The following is a 14,682-nucleotide window of genomic DNA, read 5'->3' as shown; positions in this document are numbered from 1 at the left end:
TCTTCCCTACTACTGAAGGTACTGACAGGTCTTGTCCCAAATCTGTCTTCCCTACTACTGAAGGTACTGACAGGCCTTGTCCCAAATCTGTCTTCCCTACTACTGAAGGTACTGACAGGCCTTGTCCCAAATCTGTCTTCCCTACTACTGAAGGTGCTGACAGGCCTTGTCCCAAATCTGTCTTCCCTACTACTGAAGGTTCTGACAGGCCTTGTCCCAAATCTGTCTTCCCTACTACTGAAGGTACTGACAGGCCTTGTCCCAAATCTGTCTTCCCTACTACTGAAGGTTCTGACAGGCCTTGTCCCAAATCTGTCTCCAGGTGGCAGTAAATCACCTACCTTGGCTTTATACCTGTTCAGACAACACCCTCCAGGTGGCATTTATTGATATTTATTATTTGATTGATTGATTGATTGATTGATTGATTGATTGATTGACTGGCTGACTGGCTGGCTGATTGGCTGACTGATTGACTGGCTGGCTGGCTGACTGATTTACTGACTGATTGATATATTGATTGATGTGTGTATTGATGAATATATGTAGAACACAGGAGGCAGCTGAGGGGAGGACGGCTCATAATAAGGTCTGGAATGGAGTCAATGGAATGGCACCAACCACCTGGAAACCATGTGTTTGATGTATTTGATACCATTCCACTGATTCCGCTCCAGCCATTACCACAAGCCCGTCCTCCCCAATTAAGGTACCACCAACCTCCTGTGGTCTACACTGAGTGGACAAAACATTAGGAACACCTACCTAATATTGATTTGCACCCCACCTTTTGCCCTCAGAAAAGCCTCAATTCGTCGGGGCATGGACTCTACAAGGTGTCGAAAGCGTTCCACAGGGATGCTGGCCCCATCTTGACTCCAATGCTTCCCACAAGTTGTGTCAAGTTGGCTGGATGTCCTTTGGGTGGTGGACCATTCTTGATACACACAGGAAACTGTTGAGCATGAAAAAACCCAGCAGCTTTGCAGTTCTTGACACAAACCGGTGCTCCTGGCACCTACTGCCATACCTCGTTCAAAGGCACTTCAATCTTTACTCAATATTTTTGTGTCATGGAAAGACATACAAATAAAGTTGTTAATGTTTTGTACTCTCAGTGTGTGTATTGACTGACGTACGTATTGGTGAATAGATGTATGTATTGATTGATGATGACGGTTGATGTGCAGGTCTGACTGACTGACAGATGTAGTTATTGATGTGTGATTGGATGTGTGTATTGATGAATGTAGTCATTTTGTATTGTTCAGGTATGAAATATCATCTCCTGCCTCACCGGCGCCCCCTGCTGCAGAGCCCCAGAACCAGACCTCGTAAATCTACTGTAGGAGCCATGTTCGCTGTGGGGGGAATGGACGCTACCAAAGGTTAGCCTGTGGGGGGGTATGGACGCTACCAAAGGTTAGCCTGTGGGGGTATGGACGCTACCAAAGGTTAGCCTGTGGGGGTATGGACGCTACCAAAGGTTAGCCTGTGGGGGGTATGGACGCTACCAAAGGTTAGCCTGTGGGGGGTATGGACGCTACCAAAGGTTAGCCTGTGGGGGGGTATGGACGCTACCAAAGGTTAGCCTGTGGGGGGTATGGACGCTACCAAAGGTTAGCCTGTGGGGGGTATGGACGCTACCAAAGGTTAGCCTGTGGGGGGTATGGACGCTACCAAAGGTTAGCCTGTGGGGGTATGGACGCTACCAAAGGTTAGCCTGTGGGGGTATGGACGCTACCAAAGGTTAGCCTGTGGGGGGTATGGACGCTACCAAAGGTTAGCCTGTGGGGGTATGGACGCTACCAAAGGTTAGCCTGTGGGGGTATGGACGCTACCAAAGGTTAGCCTGTGGGGGTATGGACGCTACCAAAGGTTAGCCTGTGGGGGGGGTATGGACGCTACCAAAGGTTAGCCTGTGGGGGTAGGGACGCTACCAAAGGTTAGCCTGTGGGGGTATGGACGCTACCAAAGGTTAGCCTGTGGGGGGGGTATGGACGCTACCAAAGGTTAGCCTGTGGGGGGTATGGACGCTACCAAAGGTTAGCCTGTGTGTGTGTGTGTGTGTGTGTGTGTAACCTGTGTGTGTGTGTGTAACCTGTGTGTGTGTGTGTGTGTGTGTGTGTGTGTATGTATAACCTATGTGGGTGTATAACTCGTGTGTGTGTGTGTGTGTGTGTGTGTGTGTGTGTGTATGTATGTATGTATAACATGTGTGTGTGTGTGTATGTATGTATAACGTGTGTGTGTGTGTGTGTGTGTGTGTATATCAGGAGCCACCAGTATAGAGCAGTACTGCCTGCGTCGGGATGCGTGGCGCCAGGTAATCAAATCCAAACTTTTTATATTTATATAACACATTTCTTCCAACCAAATGAATTTCAAGTAGTTTAAAAGAAATGAAAGACTAGAAGGAGAGAGAGAGAGATGTAAAAGACGGAAGGTTTCCAGGTGGCGGTGATGAGCGGGCGCAGGCTCCAGTTTGGGGTGTGTGTTTTGGACCAGCGTCTGTACGTGGCGGGGGGCCGGGACGGACTGAAGACCCTCAACACGGTGGAGCGGTACGACCCAGACAGCGGCAGCTGGAGCATCATGACACCCATGGCAACACACAGGCACGGGCTGGGTGAGAACAGACAATACCATGGTGTCTAATACGTACTGGAATACCCTAGGCGTTGATACGTACTGGAATATCCTAGGTGTTGTGTTGATACAGTGGGGGAAAAAAGTATTTAGTCAGCCACCAATTGTGCAAGTTCTCCCACTTAAAAAGATGAGAGAGGCCTGTAATTTTCATCATAGGTATACGTCAACTATGACAGACAAATTGAGAGAGAAAAAATCCAGAAAATCACATTGTAGGATTTTTAATGAATTTATTTGCAAATTATGGTGGAAAATAAGTATTTGGTCACCTACAAACAAGCAAGATTTCTGGCTCTCACAGACCTGTAACTTCTTCTTTAAGAGGCTCCTCTGTCCTCCACTCGTTACCTGTATTAATGGCACCTGTTTGAACTTGTTATCAGTATAAAAGACACCTGTCCACAACCTCAAACAGTCACACTCCAAACTCCACTATGGCCAAGACCAAAGAGCTGTCAAAGGACACCAGAAACAAAATTGTAGACCTGCACCAGGCTGGGAAGACTGAACCTGCAATAGGTAAGCAGCTTGGTTTGAAGAAATCAACTGTGGGAGCAATTATTAGGAAATGGAAGACATACAAGACCACTGATAATCTCCCTCGATCTGGGGCTCCACGCAAGATCTCACCCCCGTGGGGTCAAAATGATCACAAGAACGGTGAGCAAAAATCCCAGAACCACACGGGGGGACCTAGTGAATGACCTGCAGAGAGCTGGGACCAAAGTAATAAAGCCTACCATCAGTAACACACTACGCCGCCAGGGACTCAAATCCTGCAGTGCAGACGTGTCCCCCTGCTTAAGCCAGTACATGTCCAGGCCCGTCTGAAGTTTGCTAGAGTGCATTTGGATAATCCAGAAGAGGATTGGGAGAATGTCATATGGTCAGATGAAACCAAACTATAACTTTTTGGTAAAAACTCAACTCGTCGTGTTTGGAGGACAAAGAATGCTGAGTTGCATCCAAAGAACACCATACCTACTGTGAAGCATGGGGGTGGAAACATCATGCTTTGGGGCTGTTTTTCTGCAAAGGGACCAGGACGACTGATCCGTGTAAAGGAAAGAATGAATGGGGCCATGTATCGTGAGATTTTGAGTGAAAACCTCCTTCCATCAGCAAGGGCATTGAAGATGAAACGTGGCTGGGTCTTTCAGCATGACAATGATCCCAAACACACCGCCCGGGCAACGAAGGAGTGGCTTCGTAAGAAGCATTTCAAGGTCCTGGAGTGGCCTAGCCAGTCTCCAGATCTCAACCCCATAGAAAATCTTTGGAGGGAGTTGAAAGTCTGTGTTGCCCAGCGACAGCCCCAAAACATCACTGCTCTAGAGGAGATCTGCATGGAGGAATGGGCCAAAATACCAGCAACAGTGTGTGAAAACCTTGTGAAGACTTACAGAAAACGTTTGACCTCTGTCATTGCCAACAAAGGGTATATAACAAAGTATTGAGAAACTTTTGTTATTGACCAAATACTTATTTTCCACCATAATTTGCAAATAAATTCATTAAAAATCCTACAATGTGATTTTCTGGATTTATTTTTCTCATTTTGTCTGTCATAGTTGACGTGTACCTATGATGAAAATTACAGGCCTCTCTCATCTTTTTAAGTGGGAGAACTTGCACAATTGGTGGCTGACTAAATACTTTTTTCCCCCACTGTACGTACTGGAATATCCTAGGTGTTGTGTTGATACGTACTGGAATATCCTAGGTGTTGTGTTGATACGTACTGGAATATACTGGGTGTTGTGTGTTGATACGTACTGGAATATCCTAGGTGTTGTGTTGATATCCTAGGTGTTGTGTTAATATCCTAGGTGTTGTGTTGATACGTACTGGAATATACTAGGTGTTGTGTTGATACATACTGGAATATACTGGGTGTTGTGTTGATATCCTAGGTGTTGTGTTAATATCCTAGGTGTTGTGTGTTGATACGTACTGGAATATACTAGGTGTTGTGTTGATACGTACTGGAATATCCTAGGTGTTGTGTTGATACGTACTGGAATATCCTAGGTGTTGTGTTGATATCCTAGGTGTTGTGTTAATATCCTAGGTGTTGTGTGTTGATACGTACTGGAATATACTAGGTGTTGTGTTGATACGTACTGGAATATACTGGGTGTTGTGTTGATACGTACTGGAATATACTAGGTGTTGTGTTGATATCCTAGGTGTTGTGTTAATATCCTAGGTGTTGTGTTGATACATACTGGAATATACTAGGTGTTGTGTTGATATCCTAGGTGTTGTGTTAATATCCTAGGTGTTGTGTTGATACATACTGGAATATACTAGGTGTTGTGTTGATATCCTAGGTGTTGTGTTAATATCCTAGGTGTTGTGTTAATATCCTAGGTGTTGTGTTGATACGTACTGGAATATACTAGGTGTTGTGTTGATACGTACTGGAATATCCTAGGTGTTGTGTTGATACGTACTGGAATATCCTAGGTGTTGTGTTGATATCCTAGGTGTTGTGTTAATATCCTAGGTGTTGTGTTGATACGTACTGGAATATACTGGGTGTTGTGTTGATACGTACTGGAATATCCTAGGTGTTGTGTTGATATCCTAGGTGTTGTGTTAATATCCTAGGTGTTGTGTTGATACGTACTGGAATATCCTAGGTGTTGTGTTGATACGTACTGGAATATACTGGGTGTTGTGTTGATACATACTGGAATATACTAGGTGTTGTGTTGATATCCTAGGTGTTGTGTTAATATCCTAGGTGTTGTGTTGATATCCTAGGTGTTGTGTTGATACGTACTGGAATATCCTAGGTGTTGTGTTGATACGTACTGGAATATACTGGGTGTTGTGTTGATATCCTAGGTGTTGTGTTAATATCCTAGGTGTTGTGTTGATACGTACTGGAATATCCTAGGTGTTGTGTTGATACGTACTGGAATATACTGGGTGTTGTGTTGATACATACTGGAATATCCTAGGTGTTGTGTTGATACGTACTGGAATATCCTAGGTGTTGTGTTGATACGTACTGGAATATCCTAGGTGTTGTGTTGATACGTACTGGAATATACTGGGTGTTGTGTTGATACATACTGGAATATACTAGGTGTTGTGTTGATATCCTAGGTGTTGTGTTAATATCCTAGGTGTTGTGTTGATACGTACTGGAATATCCTAGGTGTTGTGTTGATACGTACTGGAATATACTGGGTGTTGTGTTGATATCCTAGGTGTTGTGTTAATATCCTAGGTGTTGTGTTGATACGTACTGGAATATCCTAGGTGTTGTGTTGATACGTACTGGAATATCCTAGGTGTTGTGTTGATACGTACTGGAATATACTGGGTGTTGTGTTGATACATACTGGAATATACTAGGTGTTGTGTTGATATCCTAGGTGTTGTGTTAATATCCTAGGTGTTGTGTTGATACGTACTGGAATATCCTAGGTGTTGTGTTGATACGTACTGGAATATACTGGGTGTTGTGTTGATACATACTGGAATATACTAGGTGTTGTGTTGATATCCTAGGTGTTGTGTTAATATCCTAGGTGTTGTGTTGATACGTACTGGAATATACTAGGTGTTGTGTTGATATCCTAGGTGTTGTGTTAATATCCTAGGTGTTGTGTTGATACGTACTGGAATATACTAGGTGTTGTGTTGATACGTACTGGAATATACTAGGTGTTGTGTTGATATCCTAGGTGTTGTGTTAATATCCTAGGTGTTGTGTTGATACGTACTGGAATATACTAGGTGTTGTGTTGATACGTACTGGAATATACTAGGTGTTGTGTTGATACATACTGGAATATACTAGGTGTTATGTTGATACGTACTGGAATATCCTAGGTGTTGTGTTGATACATACTGGAATATCCTAGGTGTTGTGTTGATATCCTAGGTGTTGTGTTGATATCCTAGGTGTTGTGTTGATATCATAGGTGTTGTGTTAATATCCTAGGTGTTAATATCCTAGGTGTTGTGTTAATATCCTAGGTGTTGTGTTGATATCCTAGGTGTTGTGTTGATATCATAGGTGTTGTGTTAATATCCTAGGTGTTAATATCCTAGGTGTTGTGTTAATATCCTAGGTGTTGTGTTGATATCCTAGGTGTTGTGTTGATATCCTAGGTGTTGTGTTGATATCCTAGGTGTTGTGTTAATATCCTAGGTGTTGTGTTGATATCCTAGGTGTTGTGTTGATATCCTAGGTGTTGTGTTGATATCCTAGGTGTTGTGTTAATATCCTAGGTGTTGTGTTGATATCCTAGATGTTGTGTTGATATCCTAGGTGTTGTGTTAATATCCTAGGTGTTGTGTTGATATCCTAGGTGTTGTGTTAATATCCTAGGTGTTGTGTTAATATCCTAGGTGTTGTGTTAATATCCTAGGTGTTGTGTTAATATCCTAGGTGTTGTGTTGATATCCTAGGTGTTGTGTTGATATCCTAGGTGTTGTGTTAATATCCTAGGTGTTGTGTTAATATCCTAGGTGTTGTGTTGATATCCTAGGTGTTGTGTTAATATCCTAGGTGTTGTGTTGATATCCTAGGTGTTGTGTTAATATCCTAGGTGTTGTGTTGATATCCTAGGTGTTGTGTTAATATCCTAGGTGTTGTGTTGATATCCTAGGTGTTGTGTTAATATCCTAGGTGTTGTGTTAATATCCTAGGTGTTGTGTTGATATCCTAGGTGTTGTGTTAATATCCTAGGTGTTGTGTTAATATCCTAGGTGTTGTGTTGATATCCTAGGTGTTGTGTTGATATCCTAGGTGTTGTGTTAATACCCTAGGTGTTGTGTTGATATCCTAGGTGTTGTGTTAATATCCTAGGTGTTGTGTTGATATACTAGGTGTTGTGTTGATATCCTAGGTGTTGTGTTGATATCCTAGGTGTTGTGTTAATATCCTAGGTGTTGTGTTAATATCCTAGGTGTTGTGTTGATATCCTAGGTGTTGTGTTAATATCCTAGGTGTTGTGTTAATATCCTAGGTGTTGTGTTGATATCCTAGGTGTTGTGTTGATATCCTAGGTGTTGTGTTAATATCCTAGGTGTTGTGTTGATATCCTAGGTGTTGTGTTGATACGTACTGGAATATCCTAGGTGTTGTGTTGATACGTACTGGAATATACTGGGTGTTGTGTTGATATCCTAGGTGTTGTGTTAATATCCTAGGTGTTGTGTTGATATCCTAGGTGTTGTGTTGATACGTACTGGAATATCCTAGGTGTTGTGTTGATACGTACTGGAATATACTGGGTGTTGTGTTGATATCCTAGGTGTTGTGTTAATATCCTAGGTGTTGTGTTGATATCCTAGGTGTTGTGTTGATACGTACTGGAATATACTAGGTGTTGTGTTGATATCCTAGGTGTTGTGTTAATATCCTAGGTGTTGTGTTGATACGTACTGGAATATCCTAGGTGTTGTGTTGATACGTACTGGAATATCCTAGGTGTTGTGTTGATATCCTAGGTGTTGTGTTAATACATACTGGAATATCCTAGGTGTTGTGTTGATACGTACTGGAATATCCTAGGTGTTGTGTTGATACGTACTGGAATATCCTAGGTGTTGTGTTGATACGTACTGGAATATCCTAGGTGTTGTGTTGATACGTACTGGAATATCCTAGGTGTTGTGTTGATACGTACTGGAATATCCTAGGTGTTGTGTTAATACATACTGGAATATCCTAGGTGTTGTGTTGATACGTACTGGAATATCCTAGGTGTTGTGTTGATACGTACTGGAATATCCTAGGTGTTGTGTTGATATACTAGGTGTTGTGTTGATACATACTGGAATATCCTAGGTGTTGTGTTGATACGTACTGGAATATCCTAGGTGTTGTGTTGATATCCTAGGTGTTGTGTTAATATCCTAGGTGTTGTGTTGATACGTACTGGAATATACTGGGTGTTGTGTTGATACATACTGGAATATACTAGGTGTTGTGTTGATATCCTAGGTGTTGTGTTAATATCCTAGGTGTTGTGTTGATACGTACTGGAATATCCTAGGTGTTGTGTTGATACGTACTGGAATATACTGGGTGTTGTGTTGATACATACTGGAATATACTAGGTGTTGTGTTGATATCCTAGGTGTTGTGTTAATATCCTAGGTGTTGTGTTGATACGTACTGGAATATACTGGGTGTTGTGTTGATACATACTGGAATATACTAGGTGTTGTGTTGATATCCTAGGTGTTGTGTTAATATCCTAGGTGTTGTGTTGATACGTACTGGAATATCCTAGGTGTTGTGTTGATACGTACTGGAATATACTGGGTGTTGTGTTGATACATACTGGAATATACTAGGTGTTGTGTTGATATCCTAGGTGTTGTGTTAATATCCTAGGTGTTGTGTTGATACGTACTGGAATATACTAGGTGTTGTGTTGATATCCTAGGTGTTGTGTTAATATCCTAGGTGTTGTGTTGATACGTACTGGAATATACTAGGTGTTGTGTTGATACGTACTGGAATATACTAGGTGTTGTGTTGATATCCTAGGTGTTGTGTTAATATCCTAGGTGTTGTGTTGATACGTACTGGAATATACTAGGTGTTGTGTTGATACGTACTGGAATATACTAGGTGTTGTGTTGATACATACTGGAATATACTAGGTGTTATGTTGATACGTACTGGAATATCCTAGGTGTTGTGTTGATACATACTGGAATATCCTAGGTGTTGTGTTGATATCCTAGGTGTTGTGTTGATATCCTAGGTGTTGTGTTGATATCATAGGTGTTGTGTTAATATCCTAGGGTGTTAATATCCTAGGTGTTGTGTTAATATCCTAGGTGTTGTGTTGATATCCTAGGTGTTGTGTTGATATCATAGGTGTTGTGTTAATATCCTAGGTGTTAATATCCTAGGTGTTGTGTTAATATCCTAGGTGTTGTGTTGATATCCTAGGTGTTGTGTTGATATCCTAGGTGTTGTGTTGATATCCTAGGTGTTGTGTTAATATCCTAGGTGTTGTGTTGATATCCTAGGTGTTGTGTTGATATCCTAGGTGTTGTGTTGATATCCTAGGTGTTGTGTTAATATCCTAGGTGTTGTGTTGATATCCTAGATGTTGTGTTGATATCCTAGGTGTTGTGTTAATATCCTAGGTGTTGTGTTGATATCCTAGGTGTTGTGTTAATATCCTAGGTGTTGTGTTAATATCCTAGGTGTTGTGTTAATATCCTAGGTGTTGTGTTAATATCCTAGGTGTTGTGTTGATATCCTAGGTGTTGTGTTGATATCCTAGGTGTTGTGTTAATATCCTAGGTGTTGTGTTAATATCCTAGGTGTTGTGTTGATATCCTAGGTGTTGTGTTAATATCCTAGGTGTTGTGTTGATATCCTAGGTGTTGTGTTAATATCCTAGGTGTTGTGTTGATATCCTAGGTGTTGTGTTAATATCCCTAGGTGTTGTGTTGATATCCTAGGTGTTGTGTTAATATCCCAGGTGTTGTGTTAATATCCTAGGTGTTGTGTTGATATCCTAGGTGTTGTGTTAATATCCTAGGTGTTGTGTTAATATCCTAGGTGTTGTGTTGATATCCTAGGTGTTGTGTTGATATCCTAGGTGTTGTGTTAATACCCCTAGGTGTTGTGTTGATATCCTAGGTGTTGTGTTAATATCCTAGGTGTTGTGTTGATATACTAGGTGTTGTGTTGATATCCTAGGTGTTGTGTTGATATCCTAGGTGTTGTGTTAATATCCTAGGTGTTGTGTTAATATCCTAGGTGTTGTGTTGATATCCTAGGGTGTTGTGTTAATATCCTAGGTGTTGTGTTAATATCCTAGGTGTTGTGTTGATATCTAGGTGTTGTGTTGATATCCTAGGTGTTGTGTTAATACCCTAGGTGTTGTGTTGATATCCTAGGTGTTGTGTTAATATCCTAGGTGTTGTGTTGATATACTAGGTGTTGTGTTGATATCCTAGGTGTTGTGTTGATATCCTAGGTGTTGTGTTGATATCCTAGGTGTTGTGTTAATACCCTAGGTGTTGTGTTGATATCCTAGGTGTTGTGTTAATATCCTAGGTGTTGTGTTGATATACTAGGTGTTGTGTTGATATCCTAGGTGTTGTGTTGATATCCTAGGTGTTGTGTTAATATCCTAGGTGTTGTGTTGATATCCTAGGTGTTGTGTTGATATCCTAGGTGTTGTGTTGATATCCTAGGTGTTGTGTTGATATCCTAGGTGTTGTGTTGATATCCTAGGTGTTGTGTTAATATCCTAGGTGTTGTGTTGATATCCTAGGTGTTGTGTTGATATCCTAGGTGTTGTGTTAATATCCTAGGTGTTGTGTTGATATCCTAGGTGTGACAGTCCTTGGGGGTCCTATGTATGCAGTAGGAGGCCATGATGGGTGGAGCTACCTCAGTACTGTAGAGAGGTGAGTCAGACCCTCTCTCAATTCTATTCATATTACTTTACCGGTTACTTTACTGGTGTGTTCATATTACTTTACCGGTTACTTTACTGGTGTGTTCATATTACTTTACCGGTTACTTTACTGGTCTGTTCATATTACTTTACTGGTCTGGTCATATTACTTTACCGGTTACTTTACTGGTCTGGTCATATTACTTTACTGGTCTGGTCATATTACTTTACCGGTTACTTTACTGGTCTGGTCATATTACTTTACTGGTCTGGTCATATTACTTTACTGGTCTGGTCATATTACTAGAAATGGAAAATTATTAAATAAACATACACACTCTGTCTCTCTCTCTCTCTCTGTGTCTCTCTGTCTCTCTCTCTCTCTCTCTGTCTCTCTCTCTCTCTCTCTCTCTCTGTCTCTCTGTCTCTCTCTGTCTCTCTCTCTCTCTCTCTCTCTCTCTCTCTCTCTCTCTGTGTCTCTCTCTCTCTCTCTCTGTCTCTGTCTCTGTCTCTCTCTCTCTCTCTCTCTATCTCTCTCTCTCTCTGTATCTCTCTCTCTCTCTCTGTCTCTCTGTCTCTCTCTCTCTCTCTGTCTCTCTCTCTCTCTGTCTCTCTCTCTCTCTCTCTCTCTCTCTCTGTGTCTCTCTCTGTGTCTCTCTCTCTCTATATACTGTGTATATATATACAGTGAGGGAAAAAAGTATTTGATCCCCTGCTTATTTTGTACGTTTGTCCACTGACAAAGAAATTATCAGTCTATCATTTTAATGGTAGGTTTATTTGAACAGTGAGAGACAGAATAACAACAAAATATCCAGAAAAACGCATGTAAACATTTTTATAAATTGATTTGAATTTTAATGAGGGAAATAAGTATTTCAACCCCTCTCAATCAGAAAGATTTCTGGCTCCCAGGTGTCTTTTATACAGGTAACGAGCTGAGATTAGGAGCACACTCTTAAAGGGAGTGCTCCTAATCTCAGCTTGTTACCTGTATAAAAGACACCTGACCACAGAAGCAATCAATCAATCAGATTCCAAACTCTCCACCATGGCCAAGACCAAAGAGCTCTCCAAGGATGTCAGGGACAAGATTGTAGACCTACACAAGGCTGGAATGGGCTACAAGACCATCGCCAAGCAGTTTGGTGAGAAGGTGACAACAGTTGGTGCGATTATTCGCAAATGGAAGAAACACAAAATAATTGTCAATCTCCCTCGGCCTGGGGCTCCATGCAAGATCTCACCTCGTGGAGTTGCAATGATCATGAGAACGGTGAGGAATCAGCCCAGAACTACACGGGAGGATCTTGTCAATGATCTCAAGGCAGCTGGGACCATAGTCACCAAGAAAACAGTTGGTAACACACTACGCCGTGAAGGACTGAAATCCTGCAGTGCCCGCAAGGTCCCCCTGCTCAAGAAAGCACATATACAGGCCTGTCTGAAGTTTGCCAATGAACATCTGAATGATTCAGAGGAGAACTGGGTGAAAGTGTTGTGGTCAGATGAGACCAAAATGGAGCTCTTTGGCATCAACTCAACTCGCCATGTTTGGAGGAGGAGGAATGCTGCCTATGACCCCAAGAACACCATCCCCACCGTCAAACATGGAGGTGGAAACATTATGCTTTGGGGGTGTTTTTCTGCTAAGGGGACAGGACAAATTCACCGCATTAAAGGGACAATTGACGGGGCCATGTACTGTCAAATCTTGTCTGAGAACCTCCTTCCCTCAGCCAGGGCATTGAAAATGGGTCGTGGATGGGTATTCCAGCATGACAATGACCCAAAACACACGGCCAAGGCAACAAAGGAGTGGCTCAAGAAGAAGCACATGAAGGTCCTGGAGGGGCCTAGCCAGTCTCCAGACCTTAATCCCATAGAAAATCTGTGGAGGGAGCTGAAGGTTCGAGTTGCCAAACGTCAGCCTCGAAACCTTAATGACTTGGAGAAGATCTGCAAAGAGGAGTGGGACAAAATCCCTCCTGAGATGTGTGCAAACCTGGTGGCCAACTACAAGAAACGTCTGATCTCTGTGATTGCCAACAAGGGCTTTGCCACCAAGTACTAAGTCATGTTTTGCAGAGGGGTCAAATACTTATTTCCCTCATTTAAAATGCAAATCAATTTATAACATTTTTGACATGCGTTTTTCTGGATTTTGTTGTTGTTATTCTGTCTCTCACTGTTCAAATAAACCTACCATTAAAATTATAGACTGATCATTTCTTTGTCAGTGGGAAAACGTACAAAATCAGCAGGGGATCAAATACTTTTTTCCTCACTGTATATATAAGATGTCTGTGTGTTAACGGGTGTGTGTGTGTTTGTGTGTGTGTGTGTGTGTGTGTGTGTGTGTGTGTGTGTGTGTGTGTGTGTGTGTGTGTGTGTGTGTGTGTGTGTGTGTCCAGGTGGGATCCTCAGGCTCGTCAGTGGAGCTTCATCGCCAGCATGGCAACACCTCGATCTACTGTAGGAGTAGCTGTCCTCAACGGAAAGTAGGTTCACACACACAGGACTGGAGACTGGAGGGAGAGGGAGAGGGGGAGGGGGAGGGAGGGAGGAGAGAGGGAGAGAGAGAGACAGAGACAGAGACAGAGAGAATGAATTCCTGGGCTTCTTGTCTGATGGAGCTCATTACTTGATCGACTGCTTCCGTTCCGCTTCCCCTTTCCTTTAAACACACATGCATCTGTCGCTAAAGGGTCCCCATTCAGACAGAGTGAGGTTTCCACAGACTTCCTAGAGTAGTAATTATGTCTGTCTGTCTATGTGTCTGTCTGCCTGCCTGCCTGTCTGCCTGCCTGTCTGTCTGTCTGTCTGCCTGTCTGTCTGTCTGCCTGCCTGTGTGTATCAGTGGTGTAAAGACAGACAGATGACACCATTCTCTCCCTCTCTCTCTCTCTCTCTCTCTCTCTGTCTCTCTCTCTCTCTCTCTCTCTCTCTCTCTCTCTCTCTCTCTCTCTCTCTCTCTCTCTCTCTCTCTCTCTCTCTCTCTCTCTCTCTCTCTCTCTCTCTCTCTCTCTCTCTCTCTCTCTCTCTCTCTCTCTCTCTCTCCCTCCCTCCCTCCCACTCTAGGTTGTATGCAGTAGGGGGTCGTGATGGAAGCTCCTGTCTGCGCTCAGTTGAGTGTTTTGACCCCCACACCAACAGGTGTGGATGTGGCTATGTTTAGTGGTCTTCAACAATGGGTTGTGTGTGTGTTTGTGTGTGTATACACTTATCGGCCAGTTTATTAGGTACACCACCCCGTTCACATAGTGGCCGTGGCTTGCTATATAAACCAGGCAGACAGGCATCAAGGCATTCAGTTACTGTTAGAATGGGCAAAACGTGTGACCTAAGTGACTTTGAGCATGGTGTGATCGTCGGGTGCCAGTCGCGCCTGGATCCAGTATCTCAGAAACGGCCGGCCTCCTGGGCTTTTCACACACGACAGTGTCCAGGGTTTACAGACAATGGTGCAACAAACAAAATAAAACATCCAGTCAGCAGCCGTCCTGTGGGCGAACACATCCAGTCAGCAGCCGTCCTGTGGGCGAACACATCCAGTCAGCAGCAGTCCTGTGGGCGAACACATCCAGTCAGCAGCCGTCCTGTGGGCGAACACATCCAGTCAGCAGCC

The 14,682-nt window shown here is 42.9% G+C and overlaps 1 protein-coding gene across 1 annotated transcript in view; it reads left to right on the top strand.

Annotated features, from left to right (window-relative positions):
* The window catches only part of LOC121561570 (kelch-like protein 5), a gene marked incomplete at its 3' end in the record, with an annotated part of 19,285 nt that extends 5,073 nt beyond the window's left edge, over positions 1-14,212 (top strand). The window contains 6 exon segments of the mRNA XM_045220500.1: positions 1,272-1,388; positions 2,277-2,326; positions 2,455-2,629; positions 10,989-11,064; positions 13,469-13,555; positions 14,136-14,212. Coding sequence (XP_045076435.1) covers positions 1,272-1,388; positions 2,277-2,326; positions 2,455-2,629; positions 10,989-11,064; positions 13,469-13,555; positions 14,136-14,212 — 582 coding nt within the window.
* Between the last annotated feature and the right edge of the window lie 470 nt (positions 14,213-14,682).

This window comes from Coregonus clupeaformis, unplaced genomic scaffold (genome assembly GCF_020615455.1).
Source record: "Coregonus clupeaformis isolate EN_2021a unplaced genomic scaffold, ASM2061545v1 scaf4053, whole genome shotgun sequence".
In the NCBI taxonomy this organism is placed as follows: Eukaryota; Metazoa; Chordata; class Actinopteri; order Salmoniformes; family Salmonidae; genus Coregonus; species Coregonus clupeaformis.
This window is presented reverse-complemented; position numbering and strand designations above follow the sequence as displayed.